The sequence below is a fragment of the Gossypium arboreum genome, chromosome 11, assembly GCF_025698485.1.
Source record: "Gossypium arboreum isolate Shixiya-1 chromosome 11, ASM2569848v2, whole genome shotgun sequence".
Taxonomy (NCBI): domain Eukaryota; kingdom Viridiplantae; phylum Streptophyta; class Magnoliopsida; order Malvales; family Malvaceae; genus Gossypium; species Gossypium arboreum.
Genome location: NC_069080.1, coordinates 135,332,792 through 135,355,138, shown reverse-complemented (window position 1 = coordinate 135,355,138; position 22,347 = coordinate 135,332,792). Strand labels below are relative to the sequence as shown.

General features: G+C 29.3%; 2 protein-coding genes and 1 long non-coding RNA gene across 5 annotated transcripts; 2 read left to right on the top strand and 1 right to left on the bottom strand.

The window, feature by feature from the left end:
* The first annotated feature begins 3,352 nt into the window (after positions 1-3,352).
* LOC108470484 (uncharacterized protein At5g39865) lies at positions 3,353-5,004 on the top strand. The gene has a single exon (XM_017771808.2). The coding sequence runs from the start codon at positions 3,645-3,647 to the stop codon at positions 4,719-4,721; it is 1,077 nt and encodes a 358-aa protein (XP_017627297.1). The 5' UTR covers positions 3,353-3,644; the 3' UTR covers positions 4,722-5,004.
* A 1,978-nt stretch (positions 5,005-6,982) lies between these two features.
* Positions 6,983-8,756, bottom strand: LOC128284085 (uncharacterized). The gene is made up of 2 exons (XR_008274400.1): positions 8,658-8,756; positions 6,983-7,947 (listed from the first exon to the last, which is right to left on the bottom strand). It is a non-coding gene; the product is annotated as an uncharacterized LOC128284085 (long non-coding RNA).
* Positions 8,757-16,114: 7,358 nt separating this feature from the next.
* Positions 16,115-19,641, top strand: LOC128284084 (UPF0481 protein At3g47200-like). Of its 3 annotated transcripts, XM_053021612.1 has the most exons (4): positions 16,115-17,108; positions 17,424-17,531; positions 18,389-18,960; positions 19,160-19,285. In XM_053021612.1, coding segments are annotated over exons 1-4 (1,461 nt in total). In that variant the 5' UTR covers positions 16,115-16,329; the 3' UTR covers positions 19,162-19,285. The 3 variants fall into 3 exon arrangements, with proteins under 3 accessions (XP_052877572.1, XP_052877573.1, XP_052877571.1); XM_053021613.1 differs by lacking the exon at positions 18,389-18,960 and having other exon boundaries at positions 16,116-17,108; positions 19,160-19,641; XM_053021611.1 differs by lacking the exon at positions 19,160-19,285 and having other exon boundaries at positions 16,117-17,108; positions 18,389-19,111.
* Positions 19,642-22,347: the final 2,706 nt, after the last annotated feature.

The window sequence follows — 22,347 nt, the reverse complement described above, 5'->3', positions numbered from 1 at the left end:
ATTATCCTCCTATTTATGAGTTAAAAAGAGATTATAGATAATTTTAAACATTGTGTCACAATAAACCTATATAATCTCAACTTTAAATATAAGGTGCATACCACATGATTAAGATTCAATTATTTATATAAGTTGATTATTATAGTTACAAAGATGATAACCATAATCATTGAATGAAATGATTTGGATTTAATTATTTATACAATTTCTTACAACATAAGTGTCATTTATTAAGCAACACATTGTCTCTTTCAAACATGAAAGCAGTAATAAATGGGCAAAAATTGCTATGGTGTTTGTAAGGCTGTTGACAGTATAGATAAGGGTGATGAAGCTTTTGCTCATTAAATTCATACTAGGTGGAGAAATATATCTTTTACTCATTAAACATCAATGCTTTTATTCACCACAAATTCTGGAGAAATATGAAGTGGATAGATTGCATATAATTTGGAAAAAAAATCCAATTAATCTGAATTTAATTCTAATCATAAAAGTTTAATAATTTCAACTAAAAAAATCGAATTTAGGTGTCAAACACTTAAAGATTTGACTTATAAATTTGAATGACTCAAATAAAATAACCTTAAATCTAAAACAATCCGAACATAAAACTGGTTTGATCTTTAAATATTATAAATTTAAAATGATCCAAATATGAGATAATTTAAACTTTGAATGACTTGAACATAGACCTGAAAGAAATTGAACAAATAGCTTAAAATCAACGGAGCCAGGTGTCAAATTCGAACTGGAAAATCCTAAATAATTTGATTTGAAAAACTTAAATGACCTTGTTGAAGGAAGGTCAGATTCACTTTAGGAAAAATTTTTGAAGTGTCATTTTTCGGCTCAAGTGGTACTATTCTTATCCACTAATGCTATATAAAGGCATGGGTTCAAATATCACCAAAGGGCAAATGCTCGCATTTCCTTGGTGGGAGAGACGCCGTCATTCTGTGAACTCATTGAGGGTTTTCACAGAGTTGAGAGACAAAATCCAGAGATAAAATTGAGAACAAACACCTCAAACACAATACCTCAACCGTTGAGGGGTCCACCGGCTCTCGATAGACGACACTTCAAAGACTTCACCCAGAACGAGTCCAACCTACCCTCAACAAACCTAAACTCATAATAGTCCAAACTCAAAAAAAGAGCTCGAACTTAAAGCCAACTCACTCTCTAAATCATCTTAACTTTAAATTTATCTAAATTAAAAAAGAACCGACTTGAAAAGATTTAAACCCAAAAAAACATGAACCCACGTACCAAACTTGAGTGAAAAAAAACATACAATAACATAATCTATGATTGACAAACTTAAATGATCTAAACTCGAAATATTTTAAATTAAAAATTATTTAAGGAAAACTCAAAAATAACTTTACTCAATTTGATCTAATTCAAACCCTACAGGAAAAAAGCAAAGTATTTTATAGATATTACTACCCTTTACACACTTTGATGGCAAAATCTTTGTAAAAAGTGTAGCAAAGAAAAGTGGGGAAAAGAACAATTGAGAGGAAGCTGTGGTGGTGATGTAGAAAACACGACGTGGCTGGCAATGAAAACGAGATGTTTTTCCTCAATACCAAACCTGTGAATGAGACATACCATCAATAGTAACACACAACATTAGCTTTATCCCACTTTTCTTGTAAGTTTCCTTTATTACCAAATTTGTACTAAGAATTCACTATTTTATTGCACCATACATTCATAACCAAACTCTTTCTTCTACTTCTACTTGAACCACACATTTCAATGGACTGCTTATTTACTTTCTCTTTTACTTTTGTATGAATATCAACTTAATGCCTAAAGTGAGATCTTATCGTATTAAATTAACGGTTGTAATTAAAAGACAAAAATAAGAAGATTGTAGCCGTTTGATTAAATCACATTAGAAATTAAAAAATTATGCTGGTGACTTGAACTTGTTAAAGCGGTTATAGAATACTGTGCCTTTTTCCTGGAAATCAGTTTAGTGTTGAAATAGTAAGTTGAATTGGTTAAAAGGTAAACTTGTGTTTCTCAATGCAAATACTACGTGGCATGATCTACTGTGGGTTGTTTTTTTTTCTTTCTTTTTATTTCAATTGTTGATTTAAAAGAAACTCACAATGATGAGATCTTTAAATAGATGCTATCGTTTTTCAAGAAAATCTTTGTTTATAAAATTGAATCGATGGATTAGATCAATTGAACTAATATCCGATCTGGACACCAATCCAAAACAAGGAAAAAAATCTTATTACTTTTTGGATACATTCAAATTTGAAAAGAAAGATGGAAAAACCATTTTACTACCACAAAATTAGAATGGAAAAATCTTAACTATCTTGATTTGAATGGAGCGAATTTTTTTTTTGAATAGTTGAGATAAGGTAATGCATGTAGTTTTATTTTGAAAGGTGATACGAAATGAATATGGTAAATATACTGAAATTATCATTTTATTTTTATTTATAATTATTTGTTTCAGCAAGACCCTTATATGTAACTATTAAAAATGTAAAAGTGTAAAATTACATATATGGTATTCTATATTTATCTTTTAAAAAATTTGATTTAAAATGAGTAAAATAGAGATGGATATATGCAACATCTACGGCAATGTAGTAATTTCTAAGATTAATATTCATATTGGGGTGAAACATCCGACCAGTCCAACTCTATTACCATCTCTAAACAAAATAATCAAAGCACAATACTAAATAATAATTACACCCAAAGTTACTAAATTATTAATAATTTTACGTTTTGATCACTCAACTTCAAAAAGTTAAAAATAGTCACTAAATTATTTGAAAATTTTCATTAAGCCACTGAGCTATTAAAATCATTGTTATATGACATTCTTTCTTTGCACCGTCCATATTAATCGAAAACTCTCCTTTCCCTTCTTTTTTATAGTTTAGTTTTTTTAATGAAACAATTTTGAACGTCACGAATTTGCAGATCAAAATCCAAACAACTTTCTACTTTAATCTCTAATATTGACCACTAAATTGATTTAGATTTAAGGTATGTTATTCTACTCATTGATAAGTAGGTTCTAATCTATTGTATCGATTGTTTAATTGTCGCTTGAAGTTCGTTAGTCAAACTTTAGAAGAAAAACTTAACAAACCAATAACTTAAATAAAAACTTTCTAATAATTGGGTGACCATTTTATAAAATTTTAAAATTAAATAACTAAAATAAAAATTTACCAAAATAAGATTGAGTATAATTTACCCAAAATTTATATAATAACTGAAAACCTTTCTTAAAAACATCAAATTCAAAGTTAAAAAAAATAAACTGTAAAACAGCTTTTTTATTATACTTTTTTCCCTTTTCAAAACAGCATTTAATATCACCATCTCCCACACTCTCCAACTTTCATGACAGCTCTTTCCCACCAACAGTGTTCTCTCTCTCTCTCTCTCTCTCTTTCTCTCTAAGCCTTCACAAAAACACACCAAATTCACTGCTACGATTCTCTTTTCCTCCATTAAAGCAAAAAAGCAAAGCAGAGCAACCCCATTTCTCTTTAACCCACCAAAACCCAAATTGATTCCAAGAAACGCCCAGAGTTCCAGTGAAAAAAAGGAACAAAGATTCTTCTTCATCGTTGTCGTCATCATCATCATCCATGGGTTGTTCTGCTTCAAGACCCAACACCAATATCATCACCAAACCCCAGAATTCTTCACATTCTTCCACTTCTTTAGAATCCATGGCCTCTTCCCACTCTTCCCCACCGCCCGTTTCTCGTGCTTTGTCTCTCCCGACGCCGCTTGTTCACCATCCGCCGTTGAAAAAAGGCGACACCCACCACTTGGTTTCGTTAACATCCACTACTTATGGTTCCCTTTCACTCATCGACGTCCAAAAGCCTGTTATCGACGATACCCAAAGTTTCTCCGACGAAGATTCGCCGGTTCATGGTGGTCAAACTGAGTCGTTATCACCTGACTCGGTTATTAACACTTGGGAACTCATGGATGGACTCGATGATGATGATGATGTGGGGCATGATTTCGATCTGGGTAAGCCTAAATCTAAACCTTCGTTTAATACTATTATTAAACAATCATTAACAAAACCGTTATGGAAACATTTATCTGAAGAATCATTGCTTTCAAAACTTGACCCAAATGTGGTTTCAAGTTACAGAAGAGCTTTATCTTCAAGAGCTTCCCCTTCCCTTAGCCCTTCATGTTCTTCATTATCTGATAGTTGGGTCAAAATCCCACACACCGAAAAAAGTCAAAAAACCAGAAACATTGTTCTATATTTCACTAGTCTAAGAGGTATAAGGAAAACATATGAAGATTGCTGTTGTGTTAGGATGATCTTTAGAGGATTTAGAGTGGTTGTTGATGAAAAGGACATTTCAATGGATTCCATGTATAGAACTGAATTGCAGAGCCTATTAGGAGGGAAATCCATTTGCTTACCTCAAGTGTTCATACAAGGAAAACACATTGGTGGGGTTGAAGAAATCAAACAGCTTAACGAAAATGGTGAATTGGCTAAGCTTTTAGAAGGGTTTCCTGTTAGAGATCCTGGGATTGTTTGTGAAGGTTGTGGTGATGCTAGGTTTGTGCCATGTCCAAACTGTAGAGGAAGCAAAAAAGTGTTCGAAGAAGATGAAGGTAGGTTAAGAAGGTGCCCTGATTGTAATGAAAATGGGTTAATAAGGTGCCCTGCTTGTTGTTCATGGTAATTAGCCCTAAATATATGCATAATTGTTTATACTAATAAAAAAAAAGACTTAAAAATCTCGAGCATTTGTACTTCAAGAAAGATGAAGAGCCGGAGGTGGAGCCGGAACCGGAGCAATGGTTAGTTTCTTGAATTGGTATTTTGTAGTAGGGGTTTTAGTTTTCATAATTTGTGGTATGTTTATATGCTGTCCAGCAGGTTGTTCTTGTTGTTTCATTGTGCTTTTGAACTTGTATGAAATTAAATAATGGTTAAAGATAATAAAAGTGACAATTTTGATGCAATTGCTGATGCTTGTTTGTTAGTTTGTGAGAAATTTTATTCGAATGTTTCTTTTTAACTCAATCAATTCAATCAGTTCAGTTCGAGGACTCGAAACTAATTTGTGTCAGGTTGTGCGCTTACTAAAGTTAGAAATGATATGACAGAAGTTGCTACTGCATCAACTGAGGGTGTGGATTGGGGTATGGCTACCCCTTCGACCATGGGCTTAGAGGGGCAGTAACATTTAGGGATGACAATGGAACATGGTGGGAGTAGAATCTACTATTACACCACCGTTGGCTTACTTTGATATGCTATCCATCGTGCTTCGTGCATAATTTAAAAATCACCATCGCTTCTATGGATGTTAAATGCATCAATATCTGTGGTCTTGGTTTATATTTAAATATAATTTTTCAAAAATAATATATTTAAATATAAAACATATGAGTTTCTTATAATAAATTATTATAATATGCAAGGGTAAAATAATAATTTCAGTAAATATAACTAGTGAAGTGAGTCAAGTAATTATCATAATCGTTTTATATCTTCTCGAGTATCCTATTACCTGATAAATTGTTTTCACCCTTCAAATCCATTATTCATTTTGGACTCATCCTAAAACAATTTTGACTTGGCCCTTGGTTTCAACTTTCAACCAAGAGTTGCTTGTTTTGATTTTGGGATAATGACAAGATGAGGCTGTAATCCATTTCTCATAGCACCTGAAATTCAAGGGCTAAAGAACAATTAAACCATCAAAAGTTTGTTTTGATTTTGGCTTAAAGTGAGCTTCCAGCCAAGAAAATTTAGAATCTATATGTATACATTGTCTTTAAATACAATTGGACAGTGCAGTGCAGAGGAGCAGTAGGGCAGAGAAAATGAATGCAATGGGTAGTGAAAATGGCAGAAAAGGAGTAGTCCCCTCCCCGTGCACAGAATGGTCAATGTTGTCAATCCACAATCATTAATTGACAAATGAAATCAACCATGTGAAGTAAGACCAGACAATTTGGACATTATACCATTTACATGATAGGCGTATGCTAAAAAAAAAAAAAAATAAAATAACGTGAAATTGGATAAAAATAACATGGAAGTCCCTGTACATTGAGTTGGATTGTATTTTGCTCTTTATATTAAAAAAATGAGTAAATTAGTTCCTATATGTTAGATCAAAAAGTAACTTAGTTATTTTTATTAAAATTTTCATCTATTTCTAATGTTAAAAACTGGTGTAATTAACGAAATAATCAAATAATGAAACGTGACGTGTCACCGTACCTCAAATTGATGTACATGAACCAATATTTAACAATAAGAAAAGAATTAAGTCTTTAATAAAATGATCAATTTGCTGTTTGATCTAATGAAGAGAAACTAACTTACTTATTTTTTGAGTAAATAAGATAAAATACAATCTAACATTTAGCAATACAGACTTTTATAATACTTTTACCTGTGAAAATAATATTGATACACATATTATCATAATTCATATAAATACATAACCTGTTAAACATAATTACACTAAAATGAGATGTTTTGAAAATGTATTAAATTTTTTGGAAAATTTTTGTTTTTGGAAACTTGTTTATGGTGCATGGTATACATCACTCAAATGATATGAATCCTAAAACTTTGGAAGATAAAAGAGAAGAATGAGTAAGGCACATATGTTTCGGTAGCGAAATCTATTATGTATGACATGTTGTGCAAAGCACAAAATATATTGTATAACTCCGAGTGTCACGAGTTGATAATCAAAGTTATCCAAGTGGTAGACATTAGATTGAGGTGAAAGTATTTACGGAGAACTAACGATATTTTTTTAATTTATGGAAGAGTTGAGTTTTGTGTCAAAGTTTAAATAGTTGTTGCATTCTAATCAGATGATAACAATGAATCGCAACATGAATTCATATTTTCATTAAACATTGTTGTAATAGAGAGATTAGCTTAAAATAAAAGTATAATATTAAATTCTAAATATACAAAAAGTACTGTACTTGAATATATTTTATTATCATTGAAACATAGGAGCCAAGAGCTCCAATTAAACATACACAACATCACAAGGCACACTCAAAGGAGCTAAACTTGTAGCACATCAACAGGTCCATAATGCATACACTAAAAAAAAACACACACACACAACACGAGGATAGGTGTCTCTAACAATCTTAAAAGGCGCTTTTCTTCCTTATATAACAAAACCCTAAATCGTAATTTATTTTACACCATTCTTACATCAGAAACACACTCACATACCCACATACAATAATCCTTCGATATTAAACTTTAAAATCCTAAACACTCAGTTCACTTCATCTTCAATTTTTCCATACAACACCGACGACAACCGAGCTTCGTTATTACATCCACGACTTGCAGAAAAATACCCTTATCTTTCTTTCGCACTAATTTTTATTTTAACTTCTTTCACATCCTCCTTTAACTCTTTTATTTCCCTTTTCAAGTCCCTCAATTCTTCCATAATTTTAATTTGATTCTTATTGATCTTATACATGTTCTCCTCCATGCTACACTCCATATGCTCTATCCTATGTGTTTTATCATCAATGTTGCTTAACATACGTGCTAAATTTTCAGGCAATTTAGCCATCTCTTCTTTTATCCCTTCCATGTCATTTTCCTTCTCTTTCAATTTGATCTTGTTTGTGATTTCCTTCGTGCTTTCATCCAATGTTTCTCCTAATTTTTTGAATCTATTTGAAAATTCTAATAATTTGGTGGATATGAATAAATTTAGCCAATTTAATTGTTTGTGTTCCTGAAATCCACCTGTGCCTGCTAAAATGTAGGGGATGAATTCACCATAGCCGGGGCCTAAGTCTCTGTAACTTGATATGGGTAATTCACAGGATTTGAGATCATATTTTCTTGTTTCTAATGATTTTAGAAATTTCTCATCCATCTTTTTTCGGTTACGGGACCTAAAATTAAAAAAGACGAAGAAGAAGAACAAAGCAATGGTTAATAACAAAAGTAAGCAAGCAAGAAATTCAATCAACTTCTAAAACAGGGTAACAAATATTAGAGATAAAATAATACTTAGTCTTTGAACTTAATAATTTTTTTTAATTTAGTCTATAAACTTGAATTCCGTTAAAGAGCGATGGCATGCCACTTTAAGATTATGTCACGTCATCATTTGAAAATTTTAAAAAACTTAAATAAAATCTAAAAAGAATGAAAAATAAATTATTAATTTTTTTTTATAAAAATACAAGTGATGATGTAGCATAGACCAAGGTTCAAGGACTAAACTAACAAAAACTATCAAATTTCCGAATTAATTTAGGCCAAAAAAATGTTCAAAGATCAAAGTAGATAAATAACCAAGGCCTTGGCCACCTAAAATGAAAATTTATGTTTTGGATTCTTTTAAAAGTTATAATTTTACATGTTAAAACACGGTAAAATTGCATCTCAACCTCCAAAATGATAAAAATCTAATCAATTTAAAATATGTAAAATTACGAACTAATATGATTAAAGTGTATTTTAACTTGTATAGAAATATATAATTCAGCTTCAACTTTTGAACTTTTTATAACATCGTCCCTATTATCAAATATTCAGATAATTAAATATTACTTTATCCCTAAATATTAGTACTTAAAAACAATTGATTAGTGCATACCTTTCTTAGATTTCGCTGGCTGCTGCTGCTGCTTGAAAATTTGAAGTGATAGTTGCTGAAGTGAGTGTGGCAATAGCAAATCCTAAGGCCCTTTTCCTTATATGGACTCTAAAAAGTAAATTTCTTAATGTCGTTGAAAATATTTAAAACGTGACTAATTCTTCAATAACGGTTGCTACCTGTCTTGTAGGGGTAAGCTTTTCTTCTTAATTATCCTTGCAAAACTAAACAAGTTTAGTAGTCCTGTTCATGGTCAGACTATCCGTCCATATCGGAAGGTTCGTTCGAAATTTGAGAGGGTTTGAATAAAAATATTATATCCGAAAAATGGGCTTAAGTAAAAAAATTAAGCCCGATTAAAATATAGGTTGGGCTTGGGGCTCGGGCTTGAACATTTAAGCCCAACCCGTTTTAAGTTTTTAATACTTTATATTATGTTATTTTTATATATTATGTAATTTAAAACACATTAAAAAAATAAACTTATACTAAACGTACAAGACTACTGTAATGTAAATATTCAAATAATATTAAGATGACTATATAAAAAATTTTAATAAATAAAAAAATATATAAAAATATAAAATATTAAAATAAAATATAATTTTTAAAAAATTTAAAAATAATATAGGTGGGCCTAAAATGAGTTTGGGTTAGTCTTTTACAAATATGGGCGAGTTTGGGCAAAATTTCAGGCCTAGACTTTGGGTAAGGCCAAGCTTGGGTGAGGATAAAGTATGTTAATATCATGCTTAGACCTGACCCGAACTCAAACCCGGCCCATAAGCACCTCTAGTAGTCACCAATTATGAAAAGTTATAAAATGATCACCCAATGATCTTGAATTTCTGAGTACTTTTATTTTTATATTAGTCATTGATGATAAAAAAATAGTTAAATGATAATTTTGTAACTTTTCATAATTGAATGATGTATTTCATTCAAAAAAAATTACCAAATTAACTTAAAAATTGAATAACATTTTAAAACAAAATTTTAGTAAAGATTATTCAATCTATGAAAGATAATTAAATTTATTTTACCTTAATTACACCAAAAAGGACAAAAAAAAAAAAATTGGTTGGTTGGCACGTGAATAATATGTTGTTGCAAATTTGAGATTTTTCATGAGTTAGGTACAACAACAAATGCTGTATCCTATGTGTTTTATCATCAATGTTGCTTAACATACGTGCTAATTTTTCAGGCAATTTAGCCATCTCTTCTTTTACTCTTTCCATGTCATTTTGCTTTTCTTTCAATTTGATCCTGTTTGTGATTTCCCTTCTGGTTTCATCCAATGTCTCTCCTAATTTTTTGAATATATTCGAAAATTCTAATAATTTGGTGGATATGAATAAATTTAGCCAATTTAATTGTTTGTATTCTTGAAATCCACCTGTGCCTGCTAATATGTAGGGGATGAATTCACCATAGCTTGATTGGGTAATTCATTGGATTTGAGATCATATTTTATTGTTTGTAATGATTTTAGAAATTTCCCATCCATTTTTTTCGATTATGGGACCTAAAATTATGATTTTTTTTGTCATTTTATTAAGAAAAGTTACAAAATAGTCACTCAATTATTCAATTTTACCTTTTTTTATCACCTAACCATCTTGGATTTTTGGGTACTTTTATTTTATGTTAGTCAATTGGTGAAAAAAAAAAGGCAAAATTAAATAATTGTATGACTAAAATAAAATTTACTAATAGTTGAATGACCATTTTATAATTTTTATAATTGGATAAATTTTATGACAATTCATCTAAAAATTACGAATTAACTTAAAAATTGAATAATATTTTAAAAATATAATTTTGATAACTTTTATGTTCTAGATTATTCAATCTATGAAAGATAATCAAAATTATTTTACCTTAATTACAAAAAAAAAATTGGTTGATTGTGATGCGAATAATATGTGGTTGCAAATTGAGATTTTTCATGAGTTAGGTAGAAGGAGAAATGCAATTAATATATGTAGAAAAGCATGGTTATACGTGGAAACTTACAAGTATAACAACTTCAATAAAAAATTTGATGTTCCTAAAAATATCAAGTTTGAGAATATGGGTAATGCAAAATTGAAAAGAAAAGATAAATGTTGAATTTTATTTATTTACATGTTGGATTTCATGACAAGGAGAAAAAATTTTAAATCAAAAATAAAACTGTTAAAAAATAATTTCTGTAATTGATTTTGTGGTTAAGAAATTTTCAGTCATAGAACTCACCTAAATTCGAATATCTAAAAAAGTAAGTGAAAGAAGGTTAGAGACAAAACGGAGATACACGTATATTACATGCATGTTGGTATTTTATGAAATAAATTTGAAATTGAGTTGAGTTGGATTCTTAAGTGGGAATTAAAAAAAAGTATTATTTTCTCTATTCATAAGATTTAAATTCAAGATTTACTTAAAAACACCAAATATTTATTACTCAATTATGAGGTTTTGGTGTATATGACACACTTTTAGTTAAATAAAATAATAAGACAACATTTAATCCTTAAAATTGGTAACTTTTTTTCAGTTTGGTCTCTAGACTTTTGTTTTTTTGTCCATATTCAAGGGCGAAACTAAATATTCTTTTGGGAGGGCCGAAATTAAGTTTTATATTTTCACGACAATAAAAATTGAATTTCACTATTTTAATAGTCTATATCTTTATAATTTTTAAAGGATTAAATAATTTCTTTTATCATTTTGGGAGGTAAAATATAATTTTACCATTACTAATTTAAAATTTTATAAATTATAAATGGGCCTAAATGAAAAATAAATCATTTTGGGGGAGGGGGCGGAGCTCCTGCCAACCCCCTGGTTTCACCATTGTTTACATTAGTCATGAATTTTGGCAACTTTCTCATTTTTGGTTATTATGGTGACATTTTTGTCATGTCAACACCTAATTTTTATTAAAAATATAATTTTCAGATGATGGCATAACACAATATCAGAGTGTTGTGTCATAACATGCATCAAAATTAAGAAAAGTTGTCAAGTTAGAAGACTAATGTAGATAAAATAAAAGTTTAAGGATTAAGCTTAGGAAAGTTACCAAATTGAAGGATTAAATGATTTTTTATCCAAGATAGTTAGTACTACACCAATGGACGCATTATTTTTCCACAAAATTGATACATATTAGTGCTAGCCTGTTTTTGTATATATTTTCAAAATTATCGATAGATTTCTAAAATATTTAAAAATATTAAATGAATGAGATTATATAAGTTTTAAATATAAAAATTTAATCAATTTTATAAATATTTATTTCACAAATAAAATTCATAATTCAACAACAAATCCAAAAAAAAAAAAAACCCAACCAATGCATTAAATAGAAAAGTACCCATAACATTATTTTTAAAAATCCACAACAACATCATCATCCCATACTAAAAACATTAAAGCTTAATAAAAGTGTACACCGCAATGTGTGTTGATTAAGCTTTTAGAGATTTTATATTTTCACCTTTTTTTTTCATTGGCTTATTTGTTAAATAAATTCTTTATTTTTTATTTTTATATTTTATACTTTAATTTAATTAAATTTTAAAGTTGATAAAAGAAGTAGTATTTTTATATTTTTTAATATCATTCATATACTAATCAATGTACAATGTTCGATCAATTGCAATTGATATAGATTAAAATTTTTACTAATGTGGAAATAAAGGTAAAGTTAGAAAATTTTGTTGAGGGACCGAATTAAGTTATAGATTTTATAAGAGTTAAGACCCAATTTCATCATTGTATTAGCTAATATCTTTATAATTTTTTAAAGGACTAAATTAAAATTTGTAATTTATGAGGAACCAAAGTACAATTTTACCATTATAATTTAAAATTTCCAATCCCTGCCTGTCCCTTTCCCATTGCTCTTGTGTAGAAAATGAAATTGATTGTTTTAATTTCTTTTTGAAACAGTATATACCTACCGATATGATTGAAATCGATACAAAATCAACTACATTAATTTATTTTATTAAAAAAATAGTATGTTGGAGCAGCCAATGAAACTAAATCCTTTGATAAAGTCATGAGAGTGACTCCTACTAGAGAAAACGAAAAGTAAGATCAAATGGCATACTTGGTGACTTGGCAAAGTACAATTATCATTAGTATTATAAAAATATACATTAACCATAACATTATTTTAAAAAATTCACAACAACATCATCTCATATTAAAAAATTAAAGCCCTTATACCTAAATGTGTGTTGATTAAGTTAATAGAGATTTTATATTTCCACTTTTTCTTTTCATTGGCTTATTTGTTAAATAAAATCTTTTTCTTTTTGTTTTCTACTTAAAATATTAACTTTCCTACTTTAATTTAGTTAAAGTTTAAAATTGGTAAAAGAAATAGTATTTATATATATATATATATATATATTTTAGTATCATTTATATACCAATCAATGCACAATGTTTTGATCAGTGCAATTGATATAGATTAAAATTTTACTAGTGCAGAAATAAGGGTGAAGTCAGAATTTTTTTTTTAAGGAATCGGAATTAAGTTATAAATTTTGATGAGTGTTAAGACCCAATTTCATCATTGGATTGGTTAATATCTTTATAATTTTTAAAGAACTAAATAAAAATCTTTTGATTTATGAGGGGCTAAATTATAATTTTATACATTTAAAAGATAAAAAGTAATTTTCCAATCCCTACATGCACCCTTTCTCGTTACTCTTGTGTGGAAAATAAAATTGATTGTTTTAATTTCTTATTGAAACAATATGTACCCACGGATATAATTGAAATGATACAAAATCAACTACATTAATTTATCTCATTAAAGAAATAGTATGTTGGAGCAGCCAATGTAACCAAATCCTTTGAGAAAGTCATGAGAGTGGCTCCTACTAGATAAAAAAGAAAAGTAAGATCAAATACCATATTTAGTGACTTGGCAAAGTACAATTATCATTAGTATTATAAATATATACATTATACTTAAAAGACATGTTAAAAAAACATTATCTATATATTTACATATTTTAATTGTTTAATTTTAATAATGTTAGAGAATCATGATATTGGATATGATATATAGGTAAGTATATAATAATGATTAAATAAATTTAAATACTTAAAATTGCATTATCTCAAATTATATTTTTACTCATTATTTTAAAATTATTTTGTACTCAATTTTATTTTTAAATTATACTTTTTTTCATTTTAAAATTTAATTTTTTAATAATGATATTTTAAATTTTAAATTTATTGTGATATATAAATCATCATCTCACCACACAATTAGCCCCAAATATTTAACATAATGTGTCACGTTCTTATTAACTAAACGTATCACCTAACATTTTTTGATGATGTTAAATATTTGGAATAAATCGTATAATAGAACGATAATTTAAATACTAAAGTAAATCAAAATAACTTAAGTAATAAAATGAAAAACAAATATATTTGATGAGCTAGTATTAAGAGTATGGAATCCGGAAAATACTGTAGTCTGTAGATATAAAATTCTCCATATGATATGGTCTTAACTTTTTGGTTAATGTGAAGGTTTTAAGTATTTGAATATTTAGGTTCTATAATATTATTCTCAATTATAATGTGTGGGTTTCACTCTCATCGTATGGGTGCCATTGCTGCACTTTTTGTGTCTTCTTTGTGGATTCATTATACCATACATCAACCAAAGTAAGTGTTGTTTACTGTCTTTTTGTAAACTCTTGTTATTTATGTCAACTTTGTAATTCTTGAATTTTTGATTTTACTTTAATTTAATTTTAAGTGTTAATGTGAATTTTTGTTAAAAAAATTAAATTAAAGAGGCTTAATCAAAATTTTTGAAAAAAATAAGGACAACTTTGGAAAATTTCAACACTTCTTGTGAGGCTTAATTAGGATTTTTAAAAAATTAAGAGGCCTAAGTAAAAATGTAAATTATTTTGAAGAATTTAGTGATAATTTATTAAAATTTTGAAGGGGATCTCCTCTTACGTTCCGTCCTTAGGTTGAACTGAGCGATAATTGATAGTTTAATTAATTTAGCCATCCATCTGATTTCAAAAACCTTAATTATAAAATACATTTTGTATTTAGAAAAAGGACTAAATTAAAAAAAAAAAAGAACAATTATGTTACACATCTTAAATGCATTGCCCAATTGACACTTAAAGTTAATAATTTGGTTTGAATAAGTTTAGGATGCATTTCCTTTTCACTATTTTGGATCAAAATAACATACACTACAACAAAGTTTACAACACTTTTTTTTTTATAAGAGCTTTGATATTTGGTAGATAAATTTGAAGTTGAGTTGGATTATTAAGTGGGTAGTTTTTTTCTCTATTCATAATATTGAAATTCAAGATTATTTAAAAATATTGACTTTTATTATTCAATTATGAGACTTTGGTGTATGGCACACTTTTAGTTAAATAAAATAGTAAGACAACATTTAATCTTTAAATTTGGTAAATTTTTTCAATTTAGTTTCTAGACTTTCTTTTTTGGTCCACATTCAGGGGCGAAGCTAAATTTTTTTGGGGGGGCCAGAATTAAGTTGTATATTTTTACGATAATAAAAATATAATTTCACCATTTTAATATTAAATCAATTTTTTTTATCATTTTTGGGGACAAAATGTAATTTTACCATTACTAATTTAAAATTTTATAAATTATAAAAGAACTTAAATGAAAAAAAAATTATTTGGGGGTGGAGCCCCTATCAGCCTCCTGACTTCACCACTGTCCACGCCAGTCATGAAGTTTGATAACTTTTCTTATTTTTGGTCATTATGATAATGTTTCTGTCATGTCAACACCTGATTTTTATTAAAAATATAATTTTTAGAAGATGGCATCTCAATATCATAGTGTTGTGCCATCACATACATCAAAATTGAGAAAAGCTATCAAGTTAGAAGACTAATGTAGATAAAATAAAAGTCTAAGTATTAAGTTGAGGAAAGTTACCAAATTTAAGATTAAACGATTTTTTATCCAAGATAGTTTGTACTACACTAATAGACGCACTATTTTTTTTACAAAATGGATACATATTAGTAACAACCTGTTTTTGTATATCTTTTCAAAATTATCAATAAATTTCTAAAATATTTAAAAATATTAAATGAATGAAATTAAATAAATTTTAAATATAAAATATTAATCAATTATATAAATATTCGTCAATAACCTTTACATACAAAATTCATCATTCAGAAAAAAAAAAAGACAACCAATGCATTAAACAAAAAATTTATTCAGTAACATTATTTTAAAAATTCCACAACAAAAATCATCTCATACTAAAAAAATCATTTTAATTTCTTATTGAAACAATATATATCGACCGATATGATTGAAATCGATAGAAAATTAACTACATTAATCTATGTCATTATAAAAATAGTATGTTGGAGCAGCCAATGGAACTAAATCCTTTGATAAGAGTCCTACTAGAGAAAAACGAAAAGTAAGATCAAATACCATACTTGGTAACTTGGCAAAGTACAATTATCATTATTATTATAAATATATACTATAGTAAGATCAAATACCAAACTTAGTAACTTGGGTAAGTGCAATTATCATTAGTATTATAAAAATATATATTATACTTAAAAGACATCACCTTCTTAATTACTTACAACCGCTCAGCCTGAAAATGTCGTCCACGGAGGAAGGATGCGGCGCCGTCGGAGCTCCCGGCGGAGCAGTTTCCACTGATCAAACAATCACCAAAAACACCACCACCAACAATCCCCAAGAGATGATCATTCCAATGCCGGGTACGGAGCTCACTCTCAGCAATGGTGAATTAGAGTATTTCCGGTCATTAGACGAAGCTTTCGACAGCAACCAACTCGACCTCAAAGCCAAACCATTGATGCGAAGAGTCCCATCAACCCTTGGCCGTCACGAAGATTTCAGGAAGTATTTCAAGCCGAAAGTGATCTCAATCGGCCCACTCCACCACGCTGATAGCACACTCCATGAATCCAAGAAGCTCAAGTGCAAATTAACAAGACTTTTCGTCGAAAACATTGGCGTCGATAGGGGAACCTTGTACAACAACATTAAGACAGAGATCGATGGCTTGAAGAGATGCTATGATCCAAAGGAATTAGATAAGTATACCAACAATAACGAGAATCTGGCTTGGATGTTCTTCGTTGACGGCTGCACAATTTTACAAGCAGTTTATATGCGTTACGGTAATGATGATGTTGATGGCCAAGATTATGATCGTATGTCGAACGAATTGTCTATTAAAAACGAATTGCTGACATTTGAGTACTCGGATCTGTTCTTGTTGGAAAACCAATTACCTTTTCGTGTTCTTGAATTGCTTACAAGCTCGAACGATGACAAAAAGTTCATGGAGGCAACCGTAAGGTTCACCGACAACACTGTTAAAAAGCCAGAATCACATCAGCAGGACAGGTAATTTAAGGAATTTAAAAAATAATATTTTTTTGAGTTTATAAATGTTAAAAAGGTTTTTCTCGAATCGATTAGACTCTCAATTTTTATTGATTAGTCATTCGGTTCAATCATATAAAATTTTAAAAATATTAAAGATATATTAAAAATATAAAAAAATTGATTTAATCACTCGATTCAACTAGTGTAACTCCTTATTCTGGACCAGTACCTTACTTGATTCTTTGTTCAACCCCTACCTACAAGTCTGGTTTGATTCTTAACTTTTTTGTGTGTGTATTAATTACCTTTTCGTGTTCTTCAATTGCTTACAAGCTCAAGCAAAAATGGCAAAAAGTTCATGATAGCGATCAAAAGGTTCATCGACGACACTGTTATCACCCCAGCCGACATGAAAGAGCCACAATCACATCAGCAGGACAGGTAATTGAAGGGATTTAAAACAGAATCATTTTGTGGAGTTTATAGATGTTATTAAATGGGTCATTGAATCGATTAGACTCTCATTTCTGGTTTATTAGTTCATTTTGGTTGAATTATATAAACTTTTGAAAATATTAAAAATATAATCACTCAATTTAATTGATTTAATTTCTTATTTTAGACCAATATCTTACTTGATTTTTTGTTCAACCAATTCAATTGATAAGTATGGTTTGATTCTTAAATTTTTTCATGCATGATTTCATCATTTTCGAAAAGTATTGAACAATTTTTTTCATTTTGAAGATATAAAGCCTAATTTTATTACATATAATTTATAATTTTATAATTTTTAAAAAGAATAAAATGTAATTTTCATTTTCAAATCGACCCTTCCTGTCCCTTTGCATTGTTGCTGTTGAATGTACATTTTTTAGAAAATAATTATGTTTGCTATCCAACTTTTTAAAATGGAAAATTGATAGTCTAACATCTTTAAAAATGGTAAAATTTTGCATTAATACAATAATAAAATTGTATTTTAGTTAATGTTGTTTAAATAGGAGTAGATTGAAAATTAATTGAGGTATCAGTTCAAATAAAACCATTAGACTATTTAATTTGAGAACTTATATGAACAGGTTGAACCGGAAAAAAACTAATTGAATCAGCTGATTGAACTGATATTTTAATGATTTATTTAGTCAAACTTGATGAATTGATCGGACCAATTAAACTTATCTAGTTAGAATATCGATTTTGAAAACCTTAACTTTAGTTATGATAAAAATTTACCATTCCAAATCCAACAAAAATATATATAGCTTGGCTCCCGACTAACACAGATTTTGCTCTAGTGAATGGTGGCAGCAGCAAAAAGGAGAACGAATTCACCTATTGAATCTACTACGAGTAAGACTCCTTTTCGAAAAAGAAAAAAAAGAAAAACCATGGCGGCATTTTAGGTTTTGCACTCGATATTTCATTTGCACGTTAAATCACAGCAGCCAAACAAGAACAAAACGGCACCATTCACACACCTTTTGTAACGTAAAAGAGCTTAAAAAGGCCGGGATATGGTTAAAAGCAAGCAAAACAAGTTGTTTATCTGACATCAGTTTCAACCATATCTTCTTCGTTGGCAAATTACGGTTACCGCCGATTACCTTCGATGATTCAACCATGAACTTAATAGCTTACGAAATGTGTCCGGATTTTTACAACGATTTCACCGTCACTTCATATATGGATTTGCTTAATTCATTGATCCATGAAGCCGAAGATGTCAAGGAACTGAGAGGCGCTGGCATACTATACAATAGATTGGGGAGTGATGAAGAAGTGGTTAAGGTTATCAAGAAGATGAACACTGATGTGGTTCGTAGTCAGAAGACTTACAGTGAGGTTAAACAGCAAATACATAATCATTGTAAGAATATGTGGATTCAATATCCAGCTCAAGCTTATCATACTTGTTTTAGGACTCGTTAGATGTTTTTCGCATTTGTGGTTGCCATTGCTGCACTTTTTGTGTCTTCTTTTGATAAGCTGTAAAAGTAACATATTTAAACTCCATTCTTAAAGCATTTGATGCTCCTAATCCTTTAAAATCATGTTTTTACACTTAGGAGAGCATTTGGAAGCGAACGGAGAGAAAAACGAGCCAAAATCGGACAAATAGAACTGTTTCCAGGATCCACACGGCTTGGGCATTTCCACTGGCCACAAGCCCATGTGCCAGCCCATGTTGATAGCGCACCCTGCTTCCCAGATACGCGGAAAAACCCAATTTTTAGGCTTTTTGAGCATTCTAAAGTCAATAAATATCAATTAAAAGTAGATTTAAGGGGACGCTCAGTGAAGATTGAAGGAATCACTCGAAGAACACCATCGGAATCAACTCAGAAGCGGAACTCCTTCAAGATTGAAGATCTTTATTTAATTTCCTTTGAAGTTTTATTGAGTTTCATTATGTCTTGTTATTATCCTAACTTTGAGATATTTTCATTATGGATTATAAACTAAATTTCCTAGATACCTAGGAAAGATGAAACCTATGATGAATTTTATTATTTGATGTCTGAGTTACATGATAAATACTTGATTATTATTCTTAATTATGTATGCTTATTTCGTATTTCAATATTTTTTGGATATTAATTCATGTCTAATGTGCTTATTTCAATGGAGCAAAAGTCCCTGTGTAAGAGTAGATCTAGCATAATTGAGTAGAGTTGCATGCAATCCTAGATATAGGACGATATAAATCTACCAAATTAGAGTCAAATCTAATAGGGGAATCCATAAATTGAGTTAATGCGACGATAGGGGTTTTAATTAGAAAGAGATTTCAATTAATTAACCTAGAGTTAGTTGTTCTTACTCTCGAAAGAGATATTAACATAATTTAGGGATTTCTACGGATTAAGACACAAGTGAATAAATTGTTTAATTCAGATTCAGAATAATAGGTGAAGTCTAGGTGGATTCTTTCCTGGGGTATTGTCTTTCTCATTGGTTGTCTTTGGTTATTTTTCCCATTTCATTCTCTGTTGCGTTCGTAGTTAAATTAGATTAGTTAATTTAGATTAAAAACAATCACTTGAATTTATCGGTTAAATAATAGAAAAAGGGTAATTACTAGTACTTTTAGTCCTCGTGGATACGATATTTCCTACTCACCATAGCTATACTATTGTTCGATAGGTGCGCTTGCCTTTGTCGTAATTATAGTTAGTTTAGTGACCATCATCTTTGTAGACTCATTATACCATACATCAACCAAAGTAATTGTAAACTCTTGTTATTTATAGGAATTTTGTAATTTCTGGATTTTCAATTCAATCTATTTAATTTAATTTTTAGTATTTAATCATAGTTTTAAAAAAATAAAATTAAGAGGCTTAATCAAAATTTTGAAAAAATTAAAGAAAACTTTTGAAAATTTCAACATTTTTTGTGAGGCTTAATTAGGATTTTTAAAAAGTTGGGAGGCCTAAGTAAAAATGTAAACTTTCTTGAAGAATTTAGTGATAATTTTCTAAAATTTTGAAGGGGATCTCGTCTTACATTTCGTCCCTAGGTTGAACTAAGCGATGAACTGATGGTTTGATTAATTTAATCATCCACTTGATTTCAAAAACCTTAATTATAAAATACATTTTGTATTTAGAAAAATGGATTAAATTTAAAAAAAGAACAATTATATTACACATCTTAAATGCATTGCCGAATTAACACTTAAATCATTTGGTTTGAATAAGTTTAGGATGCAGTTCCTTTTCACTATTTTGGATCAAAATAACACACAATGCAACAAAGTTTACAAATTTTTTTGTTATAATAGCTTTGATTTTTGAAATAAATTTTAAATTGAGTTGAATTGAATTCTTAAGTGGGAAGTAAAAAAAAATAGTATTGTTTTCTCTATTAAATTCAAGATTTACTTAAAAACATTTAATTTTTATTACTCAATTACGAGACTTTGGTGTATATGGCACACTTTTAGTTAAATAAAATAATAAGATAACATTTAATCCTTAAATGAGACAATTTTTTTGAATTTGGTCTCTGATTACAATTGTAAACCAATTAAAAATATGACTAAGGCAAGTGCACCTATCAATTAATAGCATAGTTACGGTGAGCAAATATATCGTTTCCATGAAGACTAAAAGTACTAGTAATTACTGTCTTTCTATTATTTAAGCGATAAATTTGACTGATTGATTGGAAACTAAAATTAACTAGATTGATTAACTACGAACGCAACAAAGAACAATTCAAGAAATTAAACGAGTAAGCAACCAAGAAGCAAAAGAATACTCAAAAAAGAATTCACTTGGACTTCATCTGTCTCTATCAATCTAAATTACGCAATTTCTTCACTTAGTATCTTGATCCATAGAAATTCCTAAATTATGCTAATATCTCTCTTCAAGACTAAGAGCAACTGACTCTAGGTTGATTAATTGAAATTTCTTTTTAATTAAAACCCCTATTGTCGCATTAATTCAATCTATGGATCCCCCTATTAGATTTGACTCTAATTCGGTAGATTTATGTTGTCCTATTTCTAAGATTGTATGCAACTCCACTCAATTATGCTAGATCTACTCTTAAATATGGTCTATCCCTCCTTTGATTTAAGCACATCAAGCACATCAGAATTGCGAACAAGATTCAAGTATTTATTGCATAAAAATAGAAATCAAATAACTGAATCCATCATATGGTTCATCTCCCTAGGTATTTAGAAAATTAGTTCGTGATAGCAAATAAAAACATCCTAAAGACAGTATAACCACAAGAAATAAAGGAACTCATAATAAACTTCAAAGAAATCAAAAGGAGATCTTCAATCTTGATGAAAATTTGCTTCAGAGTCGGTTTTAATGGTGTTTCCCGAGTTGTTTTCTTCAATATTCTATGACGGCTCCCTTCCATCTTCTTATTTTTGTCATATATAGGTCATAGAATGCCCGAAAAATATAAAAAAATGCGCTTTCCTACAAGTTTGGAGTGCGATTTGCAATTTCCACATGGTCTAGCATATGGCCATATGGAAGCCCATGTGGCCCACACGGCCGTGTGTCCTGCCCATGTAGAATGACCCAACCAGTGTGTCTCCTGAAACATGATCCGATTTTCCTATTTTTGCTCCTTTTGCTCCCAAATGCTTTCTAAGTATAGAAACATGAATTTAAAGGATTGTAAACATAAAATTCACCATTTTAAATAGAATAATCATCCAAAAATACATTAAAAACGAGATTAAAACATGTTATTTTTTGCACTTATCTATCTTTAGACTTTC